General features: G+C 48.8%; 1 protein-coding gene across 4 annotated transcripts; it reads right to left on the bottom strand.

The window, feature by feature from the left end:
* Positions 1 to 458: 458 nt before the first annotated feature.
* On the bottom strand, positions 459 to 14,876 carry Sh3bp5l (SH3 binding domain protein 5 like). 4 transcript variants are annotated; one of them, XM_008767708.4, is made up of 7 exons: positions 14,750 to 14,876; positions 13,678 to 14,287; positions 7,749 to 7,811; positions 7,477 to 7,605; positions 4,252 to 4,413; positions 3,158 to 3,331; positions 459 to 2,249 (listed from the first exon to the last, which is right to left on the bottom strand). In XM_008767708.4, the coding sequence occupies exons 2-7, from the start codon at positions 13,858 to 13,860 to the stop codon at positions 1,782 to 1,784; spliced, it is 1,179 nt and encodes a 392-aa protein (XP_008765930.1). In that variant the 5' UTR covers positions 13,861 to 14,287; positions 14,750 to 14,876; the 3' UTR covers positions 459 to 1,781. The 4 variants fall into 4 exon arrangements, with proteins under 4 accessions (XP_008765930.1, XP_008765932.1, NP_001121053.1 ...); XM_008767710.3 differs by having other exon boundaries at positions 14,600 to 14,821; NM_001127581.1 differs by having other exon boundaries at positions 14,760 to 14,774.
* Positions 14,877 to 15,192: the final 316 nt, after the last annotated feature.

Raw genomic sequence — 15,192 nt, 5'->3', positions numbered from 1 at the left:
TCACAGGTGTCTCCCATCAGTGTCTAAATATACTCAGGCCTCATGTGCTCCAACTCAGGAGTCACTCTGTGAATGTCCTGATACTGCAGTGGCCAGAAACCACTGTCTACTGGAAATTCAAGATTCAGCGTCACACCATTCTTAATAACCAAATGCCCCTACTTTGATCCCTCTCCTTCCTTAATGTTTATGTGCAGACACACCCAGGATATTATGTGCTCTTAACAGTGGCCACTCCACCCTGCAGGCGCTCTGCAGCAGGGCCACCCCTGGCACTCATTACTGTACAACACAGCCTTCTGGGCACTGGTTCTCCAGCCTTGTCCACTCAGCTTGTGTGTGACTACCCAAAAGGTGGCACCTCTTTTCCCTCTTCTCAGTTGGTGTATACCATCCTGGCTCCTTGAAGAGCCCTCTATCTCACCCCCACTTCTCTTTTAATAGACAGTGAACATCACTGTTACATAAACTATTTTATTTAAATAAAACCAGGACTGACCCTCTCCCACACGCACCAGCACATGCACTCGCACAATCATGTCCTCCGTTTCTGTTCCTCCTGAACAGCCACCTCAAACCCCACAGGTTTTCATTGTGACCATCCTTGAAACCTGAAAATTGGGAGATCCCATGCGAGACACTGGCACTCTTCCCCCAACCCTGGGCAAGCATTCTCCTCATCCTCCTGGTGGGACAGGAGCTCAGCTCTTCCAAGGCACCCAGATCTGGTGTGGTTTCCCTTCACACAACCCGGGAACACCAATACCCAGAGCTGCTCTTTGAGGCTGGGACCCCTCGCTTCAGGTCAACTCCTCTCACACAACAGAGGAGGCTTTGTAACCATGCTTAAGCGCTCTCCAAAGGTTCCTGGCATAGGTACCGTCTGGTATGAGGAAGAGCGACAGAGAGCAATTGAGCACCAAGTTCCCTAATGCCACCCTGAAGGAGGGTGCCAAGCTCCAGTTCAGTCTGTACCAAGAAAAAGCAAGCCTAGCGCCACACATGGGGAAGGTGGGGATGGCAAGGTCTCAGCCTTGAGAATCTCACATCTCTACCCTCCAGCATAGATCCCATGAGGGACCCACTAGCACCTTGGCAATTGTAAGGGCTCAGCCCAACTGGAGACACACCACACAAACAGTGGCCATTTGGAGTTGGCCCAAATGCCTGTGTCGGTAACAGGGTTTGACTCCCGCATCTGACACTGACTGAAGGACACACAGCACAGCAGCTAAGGTCACGAGAGGTGCACTGACAGAAGGTGTTGTCTTCCAGAGGCACATGGACATTTCACACACTGCTCACAGGCAAGCTGGGACAGGAGAAGAGCACAGGCTGCCAGGGACTCAGCAGCGTATCTAGGGCATGCCCTCTGGGAAGACAGGGCCAGGAATCAACGGGTAAGGGCCTGTCCAATCACTGGGCTAGGATGTTCATATTCTCACATGACCTCCTGTGTCTTCTAGACCAAGTTCCCTGAGGGGAAAAGCCCGACAGATAGAAGTCAGGTCAGAAGAGGAAATCAAGAGAGCATCAGAGAGACTTGAGTGCCAGCAGGGGAAGAGGAGACAGGGCCAGAGAGCAAGCCTTCTAGGTGGGTAAGGCAAAGAGAGAGCTGTCTCCTGAGAGAAGGAACAGTGAGGAAGCTAGGGACACAGGACTGAGACAGCTGATCTTCCCGAGGAAGGCTGCAGACCAGAATCTGGAGCAGACCGGACTTGAGAGAAGGCCTGGGGGGCCCTGATTGCCCATGGGAGAAACCAAGTTAGTTCTGGCCAGAGCTACAGACTGACACTGCGCTGGTGCCGGCCTCCTCGGACTCCGCCGTCACTTCCCCGGCGTCCCCGGCTCTGGGCTCCCAGTTCTTGGCCATCTAGACTGGCATGGTCCGAGAGGCCACGCAAGTGCTCCACTGAGTCACACTTCTGCAGGTCAGAGGCTACAGTACGAAGACTTAATAGGCTCAGCGTGTCCGTATCTGGGCCTGGGCCAGGCCCAAGGCTGCTGCCTTCCTCCAGGCCTCCACCCTCTGCCCCTTCAATCCCACTGTCCCCATCCTCAATGCCCTCAGGTCCAGCTTCAGCCCCAACAGGGGAGGATCGCCGAGGGCCCAGGGGGTGAGGGGGCAAGCCCCGGCGCCTGGCATGAATCTGCTCGCTGATCTGCTCCAGATTACGCAGAGCCACTGAGTATCGGGTCTTGGCCTGTGCCACCTGCTGCTCCAGTTCTGTCACCTTGGCCTTGTGCTCCTGCGGGGGGGTGGGGGGGGTGGGGGGGGGGAGAACAGGTAATCCATGAGATGTCTTCTGACCCCACTCAGCAGTTGTCCGAGGTTAGACCTCCCACCCCAGAGCCCCTAGACGCCTTCAGCAACTCTGAACTGCAATACTCGCTCCAGCCCTACTGTCCTCTGAAAGTCCCCCCACCTGAGCCCCAAGCAGCTCTCCTCCCAGGCCTTCACCCCACTGGCTCCTCCCCCCTTTCCCTCCATCCCCACGCCCCTTGGCTACTTTCCCCCCATTCCCACCTCCCATCACTTCTCGCTTCCCCCATCTACCTTTGTTTTTTTTTCAATTTTATTTTTCTTGGCTATTTTATGTATTTACACTTCAAATATTATCCCCTTTCCCCACTCTCCCACACCCCCTCCCCCTGCTCCTATGAGGATGCTCCCACTCCCTCCCACCCACTCCCACCTCAACTCCCTGGCATTCCCCTACACTGGGGAAATGAGCCTTCACAGGACAAGGGCTTCTCCTCCTATTGATGCTGGACAATACCGTCCTCTGCTACATATGTGGCTGGAGTCATGGGTCCCTCCATGTGTACTCACTGGTTGGTGGTTTAGTGCCTGGGAGCCCTGAGGGATCTGGTTGGTTGATGGTGTTGCTCTTCCTATGGGGTTGCAAACTCCTTCAGCCCCTTCAGTCTTTTCTCTAACTCCTCCATTGGGTCCTTTATCTCTGCTTCTTGATCAGTGTCCTCCACCAGCACAAGCCACTCCACTCACCCCTGCCTCCCACTCCCACAGGGTCATTCTGAGCACAGGCTACAGTACTGGCTGGTCTAGCACGGTTTTACCCTTGTCAGTTCCCGGCCCTGACCAAAGCAGCAGACCAGCACTCACTCTACCTGCCCATCCTCCCCCATTAGCTACCTCCAGGATTTGGCTGAACTGGGCCTTGAGCTCAAAATAGGGGCGGCTCTTGCCAATGGCCCGCCGGAGGGTCTTCTGCAGGGCCTGGACCCTGGCTTCAGCCTGCTGGCACAGCCTCGTCACACGCTGATGCTCCCGTTCACCTCGAAGACGCTCCTCCTCTGCCTCGTTCACCTGGCCCAGGTTGGGAGGAGGACACACATCAGTGAGCTGGCAGACACACAGATTAGCCCTAGGCTGCCAATATGCACACTGCCCTGAGGAAACCTGAACAGGAATGTCGGCAAAGCCCTTCTCACCACAGAGTGAGACAGACAGGACTCAGGGGCCACAAGAGCTTCTTACCATCTCTTTTGGACACAGATCTCAAGCACATGCCTCTGTAAATACCTCTTCCCCACTGTCCTGCATGCCATCACTTGTATGACCTGTCCCTTAGCTCTCCGGATACCATGGAAAGGTGCCACAGCCAGCTCAGTCCCTCCTAAACATGGCTGAACACCCTCAAGCACATTGCAACTGTGCAGACACCACAGTCACCACAGTACCCCTCAGTGACAATGGTTTCAGGTCAGGGACAGGAGGTACAGAGACATGTTGGGTTCTCGTAGCTTCCACAGCCTATCTGTGTGTAGCCCAGAGCACTATGTGACCAGGGGACAGGTGCAGGCTCCAGGTATCTTTTCTCCCAGAACCAGGCAACCGTGGTTACACACCACAGCCTCAGTGACCCTTCCTTCTCTCACTACACTTTCTTCACAAGGCCCACCACAGGACAGTGCCTTCTCTGTGCATTCAAAGAACTGAAAGAATCACAAGGCTAAACACGTGAGCACTGAATCCAGAGCCACTGCCTGGGAGGAGCTCAGGGTCCCCCACCCAGAGGACACAGGCGTGGAGAGGAGGATTTCTAAGAGAGAAATGTAATAATGGAAGCGCTGGAGGCTGGGCTGGGCAGCCGTAGGACAGGTTCCACCTTGAAGATAACCAAAGCTGCGGGAAGGCCAGAGCTGGGGAGGGACAGGAAGGAAATGGAGGTACGGTAACGGACTAGCTAAGGGGCAGTGAGGGGCACCTGCAGACAGTACCCTCACCTTACAGGTAGCATGGTTGAGCATCTCCTGCCAGGTAGGGTCCAGTCGATTTTTGTCAGCCATGACACCCTGCTCAGCCACAAAGACCATCTCCCGGGCGGCATTGTGCATGCTCACAGCCCGCTCATACCGCAGTGCTGCCTTCTGGGTCTCCTGCTGGGCCTGTGGAGAGACAGATAGCCCGGGAGGACCCCAGTCACCCATGTGATCCCTCAAGGAGGTAAGGACAAGAGGAAGAGGAAGGCCCACTTATAATTTCAGCTTCATTTCCTCAACCACAGTAAGGATAGATGCCATCAAAGCAATAGTCTACAGATTAGAAAAAGAAACGTAGAAATAAATATTAGAAAGGTAATGCCCGTACATGGTGGCCACATGAAATCTGGCAGACTCCCATATATACATACACATAAGTAAAAATGAGTATTTGTAAATAAAAACAATATTTGCATATATCAGGCTATACATAAGATGCTAATCAATACATAAATTCCTTGTTTGATTGCTATCTCCAAGGTATGTCATTATGTGTAGGTACATATTCCAAAATCTGAGAAAAATCTAAAAATATTTCTTAGCCCAAAATTATGATAAAGACCGCTTCTCAACTCATTGGCTAAGATCAAGTATAGTATCTGCTATCAGTTCAATATATGATATAAGCTATGCTCTACCCAAAATTAAGATAAGGGATATTCAACCAGTGCTAGCCAAGCAAAAAACCCCAGCTCCCTTATAGCAAACTGACTAAAAGAGTATGTCTTACAAACGGAAATAGCTCAGCAGGACCTAGTGCCTCACACTTTTATTCCCACCATTTGGAAGGCAGAGGCAGGCAGATCTCTGTGAGTTCAAGGTCAAGCCAGCCTATTCTACACAACAAGGTCCAGGACAACCAAGGGAAAAAGAAAGGAGAAAAGAGGAAAAGAAAAAAGAAAGAGAGAGAAAAATAGTCCTAGAGCCTTTAAAGTATGACACAGAGCAGGGGTGTGGCTCAGTAGCAAAGCACTTAAAGACTAAGCCATTTCTCCAGCCCCACAAAGCATTCCATTACCAGAAGGGGGCTGTCTAGAGCTTTGGTGTTAGATCATAATACAGTTACACAGATAAGATGAAGGGACAAAGACAGCACATATTACATGACCCCGTTTTTACAGAATTCATAACAAAGTGGTTTTAAAACAAAAAAGCAAAATATAGAGATAGTAGTAAGGGGAAGAATGCACGTTTAGCTGCTGACAGCATCCAAAGAAACAGAGTCGTGGTAACTAACACACTGGTTTCTAGAACTGGTATGAACATACGCTGGGCACGAGCATTAAACAGCCACATGAATCAAGAATCAGTTCACGGACCCTCAGATCTTCAAGCTCTGTATGCATGCATGTTTTTTAAGAAATCGGATTTTCTCATACAATGTCATCAATCTTCTGCACTTCTCTAAAAACAGAATAGTTGCACATTTGACAGTGATGCATAAATTACCAAGTCAGCTTTTGTTATAGGTTGATGAATAAGATATTTATAATCAGTATTATTATAAAAAACAACTCTACCAACTGGGCAGTATTAATAAAATATACAAATTGAAGAAGAATTTTAAAATTCCTGAGCAAAGAGTGTTCACGTGTTTGCTTTCAAATGGATGCCAATAATCAATTTATATTCCTTAGAGCTAAGTCTCTCATATATGCAAACTTAAGAAATATCTGGAAGCTAAGGGATGGGCTGCTGAGAGGTGGGAGGAGAATGACTATCTGCACTCCCCTCCTTGTTACAACTTCTATATTTTGTTTAATTTATATATAATTACAAGCTCATTTGTCATCAAATTTAATTGGTTCGAAATGTAAAACTCTGAAAAAAATGCACATTACTAAGAAGTATCTCTCATATACAAAATGAGTGTAAAATGGCTAGGTTGAATAAAATTGAATAAAATAAATTTACATTGCAAGTAATAATACAGTAATAATATATACCTAAGTTGATAATATAGTGTAGAAACCATATGGGTCATATATTTTGCAATAAACAAAAACCTATTCCCAGTAATAAAAGTAAATATAAATATAATAAAATGACAAAAAATAATCAAAACAGGATTATTGAGTCAGTGCATGGTGCATATGCCTTTAATCCCAGCACAGGAAGCAGAGGCAGTCAGATCTCTCTACTACAACTAGAGCCATACAGAAAGACTGTGTCTCAGAGAAGGGGGGATGGGATATACTGGGTGCACCCAGAACCCTAACTTCTTAAACACACTAGCAGGTGAAGCCTGTGGGTGGTACTCAGCATTACAGTTCTTGTCTGATGTTCCCAAAACCCTGGGTTTGATCCCAGCCCAAGGAAAGATAGGAGAGGGGAGTGAAGAGGAAAAGAAGGAAGGAAGGATAGAAAGAGCAAAGCTACTAGTAGAACTGAACAAAATTTCTTAACAGAACCCAATGCCTCCACCCACTCTTTTCTTGGCCATGAGTCCATTTTCTTACATTTATGTATTGTGTGTATGTGTATGTATGTGTGTGTCTCAGCACAAATGTCACAGCAAACATGTAGAGGTCAGAGGACAATACACAGCGGTCAGTTCTTTCCTTTCACCATGTGGATCCCAGTGAATGAACTTGGGTCGTCAGGCAGGAGGTGCTTTTATCCACTAAGCCTTTTCACTGGCCCAGTGAACACATTCCCTACAACTTTAAGAGCCTCCTCAACTCACAGGTTGTTCAGAGCATGGCCATGCCCTTAAGTATGATGTTTTATTCCCCATTCCATACAGAGACTGAAGACAGACCGACCCTGCATGAAGCCCTTCCTTATTATAGGCCAAACCACCCTACTCAGGTCTGTCAGCTTGGCCCAGCCTAGGGACATCTGAAAAGGGCATCTCAGCTGAGGGCTACCCAATCTGACTTGCCTGTAGAGATGTTTATGGGGGATTATCCTGACTACTTAACTGATGTAAAAGGGCTCAGCCCACTGTGGGTGGCACCATTCCCTGGGCAGGTGCTTCTGGTTTATACAGGAAAGCTAGCTGAGTATGAGCCCTCAAATGAGCAAGCAAGCAGGGTTCCTCCATGGGTCTACCCAAGTTCTTGCTTGAGTTCCTGCAGTGACTTCTATCAAGATGGACTGGCCTGGAGGTGTTAGTCACATAAACCTTTTCCTCCCCTAAAGAACTTTTGGTCTTGGTATTTGTCACAGCATAGAATACAGGCATACCTCCTTAGCCAGTCGCCGAGCCTCATAGTAGGGCCGGGCCTTCTCAATACAGCTCCCCAAGTGAGAGCCCTGTGTGTTAAGCTTCCTTGCTGACTCCTGCAGGATCCTCCGATAGGTAGTCCTGGCCTCCTGGCAAGGAATGAGGAAAACAAGCATACAGGTCACAGAACCTCATATCTTCAACACACCCCTTCCTCTATGGCTGTGTCGGTATAGGAAAACACAAATACCTCCAGAGACCAACCCAAGGCTGTAAGGAAAGAGACACTTACATCTAGCTGTAGCTCCACCTGGTTGATTTCCTCACTAGCCTGGTTCAGATGCTCCAGCTCCTCCTGCCGAAGAAGCATGTGAGTAAGAACAGGAGAAAGCTCCCTCAAGTCAACCACGTTGGGCAAAGAGGAAAACCAGAAAGTCCCAGCAGAGTGGGGAACGAGTGAGTCACTTGGAAAAGGGCAGAGGGACTATTCCAGCGGCACCCCGTCTAGGCCCCAGGAAAGTACCAGTAACCTTCATGGTTCCACTTAACTGAGCACTCAAACCCCATTGCAGGGATGAGGAAACTCCAGCTCCAGGAAGACAGCAGTACAAAGGACAGGGTAGCGGTGACCCTTACTCTGCTCTGGAACACATCACTTCCTCCCAATGAAGGAAGAGTTCTAGGAGATGAAGGACTCTCCTTCCTGGGTCAGGAGGGCCACTCACTCAGTGCATGCTTGCTACATACTTTCTGGTCAGGACTTTGAGAAAAATGTGAAACACAGGGGCTGGAGAGATGGCTCAGGGGTTAAGACTACTTGTTGCTCTTGCAGAGGACGCAGGTTTAGTTCCCTGCACCCACATGGTAGTTCACAGCCATCTGTAATTCCATTTCCAGAGGAACCAAGTCCTCTTCCACCCTCCAAGGGCACTGCATACACATGGTCTACATACATATATACAGGCAAAACACATAAACAATTTTTAAAGGAATAAACAATCTTATAAAGGTAGAGAACACAGCACACACAGAGGTGGTGACTCACATCAGTGAGCCTCAGGCTCTCGGCAGCAGTAAATCTGTGTGAAGATGGGCACCTACCTGGACAGAAGGCGAGGAAGATGCCCAAAACACATCTTACTAGCAAGAAGGCAGAAAAGGGCAAGTATTTCAGCAGACACAAGACAAAATCAAAGCTATTTATTGTGTTTCAGGTGAGAGAAGAAAGAAAAGACTTCAAGGAAATGCAGGACACTGGACACAGAAACATCAGGGCTTGACGGATGATCAAGATAAGGACCAGGTCAGGGTGCAAGGGGGTTTTTGACCTGTTGGACAACAACAGAAGCCTAGCTCCGATCCAATGCAATACAGCCTTTCTCATCAATCCATTTCTTAAACTACAAGTATGTGAGAGGGAGCACGCATATGAGTATAGGTGTTTGCACAGGCCAGATGCATCAGATGCCCTGGAGTCACAAGTGATTATGGGAACTTAACTCAGGTCCCTGTAAGAGCAGTACAGGCTCTTAACCACCAAGGCAACTCAGAAGCCCCCAATACAATGTTGTCCTGGCAAGGAGGAATCTCAGGGAATCACTGGACATGCTAGTTTAGTGACTCGGTGGTGTCTGGTCCTGAGAGAAAGGCATGCAATCACCTACACCTTTCAGTGATGTGGCATGGCTCTGGAAAGGGGGCTGCTAGCCACAAATCATCCTAACTTGCCTGAGAAAATACATCCAATCCCAGATCCTGAGGATCTGAGGATACTCCTTAAGAGTCCAGGCTATGCCAAGGGCTCTCTATCTGGAAATTCCGGGTTCTTAGTTACAGGTTCCACAAAGCAGGTGCACAACTCCAGGCTCCGCCTCCACCAGCCCACAGTCTGCCTGCTGTGCATCCATGGCGGACATCACTAGATAGCAACACCACCATCTCAGTACATCTGCACAGATGTGGTGCTGGCTCCCGCTCACCTCACTTGGCCCGCCCAGTGGAACTAGGAACAAGGACATGAACCTGGCACAGCCTACGTCAGAAGAGCCATGACTCTGGCCGATTGTGCTTGATAGAGCCATTCACAGAACTATATTGTGAACTCACGTAGAATGGTTCATTTCCAAAGGCCATTGTTTAAAACTCCTTAAGCGGGGTTGGGGATTTAGCTCAGCGGTAGAGCGCTTACCTAGGAAGCGCAAGGCCCTGGGTTCGGTCCCCAGCTCCGAAAAAAAGAAAAAAAAAAAAAGATAAAAGATAAAACCCCTTAAGCCTCCTGGCTTAGTGTCCCTAAGCTGAGATTAAAAATGTGTACCAGCATTGCCTGGTGCGTGTATACCTTTATTCCCAGCACTTGTGAGGCAAAGGTAGACAGATCTCTGTGAGTTCAAAGCTAGCCTGATCTATAGAGTGAATTCCAGAACAGCCAGGTCTACACAGAGAAATCCTGTCTCAAAACAAACAAACAAAAACGAAACATCAAAACCGTGCACCACCACACTCAGCTATCAACCTAACATTTAAAAAGTAAAAATAGGACTGGGCATGGTGGCTCACACTTTTAATCCCAGCTCTTGGAAGGCAGAGGCAGACAGGTCTCTATGACTCAAGACCAGCCTGATCTACACAGCAAGTTCCAAGCCAGCCAACCCTGTGCTGTTGTTTTTTGTTTTGTTTTTGTTTTTTTAGTTAAATATAGGAACTAGTACCCCTTACAATTGAAAAGAAAAAAATCCCAATTATAGTAGCACCTACCTGCAAACCCAACATTCCCAAAACTGAGGCGGAGAGATGATAAGTTCAAGGTCAGCCTGGACAAAAAGCGGACACTGTGTTGACAGATTAGCCTAGCACTTACAAAGCTCTAGCAGGACAAAGAGAAGGCCCCCATGGACCATGGAAGCCGGAGGAGCAGCCAAGCTGAAGCATCATGGCAGGGAGGGCACAGTGGGAAGCCACTGAACACCCAAAGTGCTGTTGTGGACAGTCAGCCACATTCCATTTGACCTGTTCCACTAGGAATCCTGGCACTCAGCGAAAATGGAATTCAGGGAGCACAGAGTCTGAGTCAGCATGCATCATCTGTCAGAAAGCCAGCAGCAGCAGGATGATGACCTTCTTGGGGCACTCTAGATACATTCCCAGATGCCAGACCACTGAGTCAAAGCATGGGTGCTTGACTACTAATGTTTCTGTTCTCTCTCGGATGCTCCTGCTCCTCTTCCACCAAGCATCGAAAGGCCCAAGCAGATGATGAGTCAACAGGGCCAGGGCGATGACTCTCGTTTTAGCTATGTCCACACTTGAAGATGAGAACTCTGAGGTTGCAATGTCACCCTGAAGAATTGGGAGTTAAGTGAGTGTGTTCACGCATCATGGTGGCATAGACCTATAATCTCAGACTCAGGACGCAGAGACAAAAGAGTCAGGAGTTCAAAGCTATGAGCTATATACAATGAGTTCAAAACCACCCTGGACCACATGAAACACTGTCTCACCAAAAAAAGAGGGGGAAGGCAGAGAAAACCAGAAAGGCCAGGCCTACCCTGGCACCACTAAACCCTTTGACCAACACCCTCCACTCCTGTCCACTAAGACCCTCTTTCCAAAAGCTGGCGGACACGAGAAACTCCAATGATCCAATAAGTCCCTGATGGAGACACAGCCTTTTCTGGAGGGGTAAACAAGCACACACTGCAGGCAGCTATGGCTTAGTCTCCCATCTGCTTCCTGAGCAATCTCACCAGATGACAAACATGAGCTACCTGCCTGTCAGCCATGGAAACCCAGCCCCACATTAGAGAGAGCCTCATCCTGAGGATAATCATTTCTGAGAAATTCAAAAAATTCTAAACGAGGTCAGCCCTGACCTCTGGGCTACCCCTTGCCTAGTGGACCCAGCCCTGGCTGTGCTTTCATTTCACTCTTCTCCTATTCAGCAAAGTAAGTGAAAATGGTTTTTAAAAGTCTTTAGTGGATATTGATGGATCTGTTAATGGAGACACATTAAATGTGTTCGTCTAGAAGAACAGACACTCCCTGAAGGAGCTGAAGCGCATCTTCAAGGCATGTGATATGGGGCACTATCAACACTAAAAAGAACTTCAAACATACACTGACTCACCCCCTCTGCACCCAGAAGAACCCAACAGAGGGCAGGTGTGACCTAAGACTGTGGGACTCCTCACATCGGGCTGCTTTTTCCAAATGGCAAACTCTAAATCCCTGGCGAGGCTGGAGAACTGACCTACTCCTGCCTGTATCATCAAACGAAGAGAACGTAAGGCCTTCTTCCCTGTACCACCTACAACACTAAATGCTATACAGCTTGGCAAGAGAAATGAGGGTCTCACTGCCCACCAAGTCCCCATCACACTGCAAGCTCACTGGAGGCAAAGTAGACCTTAAGCATTCCCAAGACATTCCAACACTCCCAGAGCTCACTGACAGAACGAGGATGGCAGAAATGTCCCATCTAGCCCATCGCTACAGTACACAACTGCATTTTTTTATCTCAAACGACTGTATTTACATAGCCACAAGTGTGCCTCTTCAGCCTACTGCCTTCGCCTACATCATTACTGGAAAACTACACAGAACAAGAGGTTGATGAAAGAAACCAGGAGAGAAGGCCTTTCCAGTGCAGAATGAGGGATGTTTCGTGGAGGTGTAAGAAGCGCGTTACATGCCCTTCTCCTTGAGGAACTGAGAGCTCCGTCTTAACTCACTAGCTATAAACTTCTAGACCCGTGTGCACAGTGAATGGGAGCTGTGCACATCAGACAAACCAAGTCCCTCACTTTACTGACCCACGGAAACTCAAAGAAGTTAACTTTTTCAAAAATCACAAATCATGGAACTGAAGTGGCTTGAATATCTATGCCAAGACTATATACATATATATATATACACACACACACACACACACACACATATATATAAAATGCATTGTCTCAGTGGAGGACAAATCCTCAAAATGAATGAGAGAAGCTAAGTTGTTTTCAATGCAGCATCTTGAAGCGCAGAAGAAATAAATTACTGACTCATGACAGAAAGGAATAGTCACTAATGCTCCATTATAAGCTCACATACAACCCAAAGAGCCTTAGTGTACACACACACACACACACACACACACACACACACACACCAAGACAAGATTTACTTTCTTTGCAATTCACTGGCATTACCCAGTAAGGTTTATTGAAGGAGAAGCCCAAGAATTCAAGGTCTAGGATGTTCTAGCTACCTAGAAGGAGCTAAAACGCTTTCCCTATAACAGAGTCTCAGAGATGCAACCTAAATGGGAGAGCTATGCCCCAAACACACAGCACATATTGGCCATTTTCAGCCCAAGAAACTTTCCCATATAGTCCACCTCAGACAGTACCCTGAAACACTACAGATAACTAAGCTCGTCCTAGCCAGCCAGCTCCTCCACAAAGACCAGTCTACCTCAGACCAGTTCCCTGCTGTCTCTTACACAACCACCTCTCTGGTTTACCAACTAGACTGTGCACACTCCATGACAGTCAACTGCTCTGACACTCTTTTGGTAAACACACAATTCCAATAGCCAGGAACGTATATTAAGGACCGATCACAACTGATATAAGTCTTTGCAATATAAGAGATTTCCTGCTGGGCATGGTGGCACACACTTTTAATCACAGAACTCGGGAGGCAGAAGCAGGCAGATCTCTGAGTTCTAGGCCACCCTCCTCTACAAATCAAGTTCCAGGGCAGTCAGGGCTACATAGAAAATCCTGTCTCTAAAGAGAGGGGATGGGGGTTGACTTCCTTACAGGCCCAAACCTTACGATGCCTTTCAAATACCTGACTGATTCTGCAAGAGATCCCCGAGAAGGTAAAAAGAGGGAAAGATTTCCTCAGCCTCAAAACTGCCTCCCAGTCTCAGTCACCTCCTCTTGCCTCCAGTATATGTAAGGTATCTGAGCGAGCTAGCAATCCTTTTGCTTACTCAGAAAGAAAAATAAAAGGTTCTCTGCCCCAAGCACTCAGGCAGGGTCCCTGCTCTCTATCAGCACTGCAGAAAACACTTTTGGCACTTGTCACACTGAACTACCATAGTGTTTTGTGTACACGCTTGTTTTCCTTCCCCACCCCGACCAGCTGTGAGAGTTAAGTCTAAGACCTCATTCATCCGACAGCTCTTCAGCAAGTCTAGCATCTGGCCTTCCTCCCTTCCTCAGCCTTCTCACCTGTATCCTAGGATCCAGCTCTTCCTCCTCTCTAGGGGACAATTTGGTCTCACTGCTGTTGCTTCCACCTCCTCCAGGCTCCTCTTCGACAGGGCTCCTAGGGACTTCGTCCTCTACCACTTCTGGCCGAAGTTCCCCCTGTGGTGTCTCCCGGCCCCCTGGAGACTTTTTGAGGTCAGCCATGTTGGCTGGAAGAGGGCAGAGCCCTATGCACAAGAGAGGGCTGACATGCTGGGACCAGGGCCCCAGCTTGAGGCTTCCTGGGCTTTGGATGTAATAGAGAAGGGTCTTCTAGTCTCAAAGGTTGAAAAGAAGGAGCACAGAGGAGCCTGGCATTCAGTTAGAGGCTGAGATTCAAACTGCTGATGAGGTCCCTATAACTAAAGCCTCGTCTGTGCAAAAGTTCTTCACACCCCACCACGGGGAGTCCACCAAGAGACCCCAACAGCAACAGCTCCAACTCAGGGAGCAAAGGGGGCCTGGATCCTGGGCCGACACCTGTGAAGAGGAGCACCATTCGGGAGGGTGGAGGCAAGCGCCTCCAGGCTGTGGTGGCAGATGGAGAGAAGGCTAAGTCCAAGCAGAGGGCAGGAGATGCGCCTCTGGGGAGCTGCAAGAGAAACAAAGGCCAAGTTACATATGATGTCAGCATTAGAACCTTGGCCAGCAGCCTCCTTTCAGTCCTGGGTCTCCCAAAGACACCACGTATCCCCAACACACACACCCGCGATCCACCAATCCCCACCTCAACTTCTTTCCTCAGGCCTCAAGGACTTTAGGTCCGACTCTGCTTTCGTCCCTGTTTCTCTCACGGCCCCTCCACAGTCCCTCCCTTTCCAAACTTCCCGAGCCCCACCCTCTCCTCCACACCCTTTTTCTATCAGGCCCGTCCCCTTCTACCCCGTCCGGCTTTGCAAATCACCTTCTATCCCCTAATCTTGCCTCTCCAGACCTGGGGGCCATCTGAGCCTCCAGGCTCCAACCGCATACTCTTCCGCGGACCCAACGTTTGAGTCTCAGCCATCCCATATAAACAGGAGAAAGAAAAAAAAATGCCCCTTCCCGGCTTTACCTCAGTTTACCTTGCTATACCGGGAGCATCCACGGAGCAAACAATCTTCCCCCTCCCTCTGCAACAAGACGGTCCAACCAAAAAACGCCCTGGCGGAGAGGAAACGGAAATACGCCATCACGTAACAACGCTATTTTTCTCCCTTCCTCTCTGATAAATACTGCCCGATGTAAGTGCAACGCTCGGCGTGCTAGCTTTCAGCGTCCGTACAAGATGGCACCACTCTATGTCCAACGTCGCCTTTCCTAGCTTCCAGTTCACCCGACAACCAAGCCTAAGTGAAATGAATGCATGCGTATGAGTTTCTGAAGAGAACAACAGCAGGTGATGGAGATCGGTAGTCCCTCCAAATTCGAGAAATGCTAGCAATAGTGTCGTACAAGAGAGCAGCCATCTTTGCATAAGGAACAAGGGCGGGGCTGTGAACATTCACTGCCTGGGAC

Source organism: Rattus norvegicus, chromosome 10, assembly GCF_036323735.1.
Source record: "Rattus norvegicus strain BN/NHsdMcwi chromosome 10, GRCr8, whole genome shotgun sequence".
Lineage (NCBI taxonomy): Eukaryota > Metazoa > Chordata > Mammalia > Rodentia > Muridae > Rattus > Rattus norvegicus.
The sequence above is the reverse complement of the archived record's forward strand: the minus strand, read 5'-3'. Positions and strand labels throughout refer to the sequence as shown.

Bases quoted from the DNA above. Each gene is read 5' to 3' on its own strand.
- Sh3bp5l (XM_008767708.4), bottom strand. From the start codon at position 13,860: ATGGCTGACCTCAAAAAGTCTCCAGGGGGCCGGGAGACACCACAGGGG. The intron at 7,606-7,748 runs GTAAGTGTCTCT...ATTCCTTGCCAG, and splicing joins AGGTGGAGCTACAGCTAGAT to GAGGCCAGGACTACCTATCG. The intron at 4,414-7,476 runs GTATGCCTGTAT...GTCTCTCCACAG, and splicing joins CTCGGCGACTGGCTAAGGAG to GCCCAGCAGGAGACCCAGAA.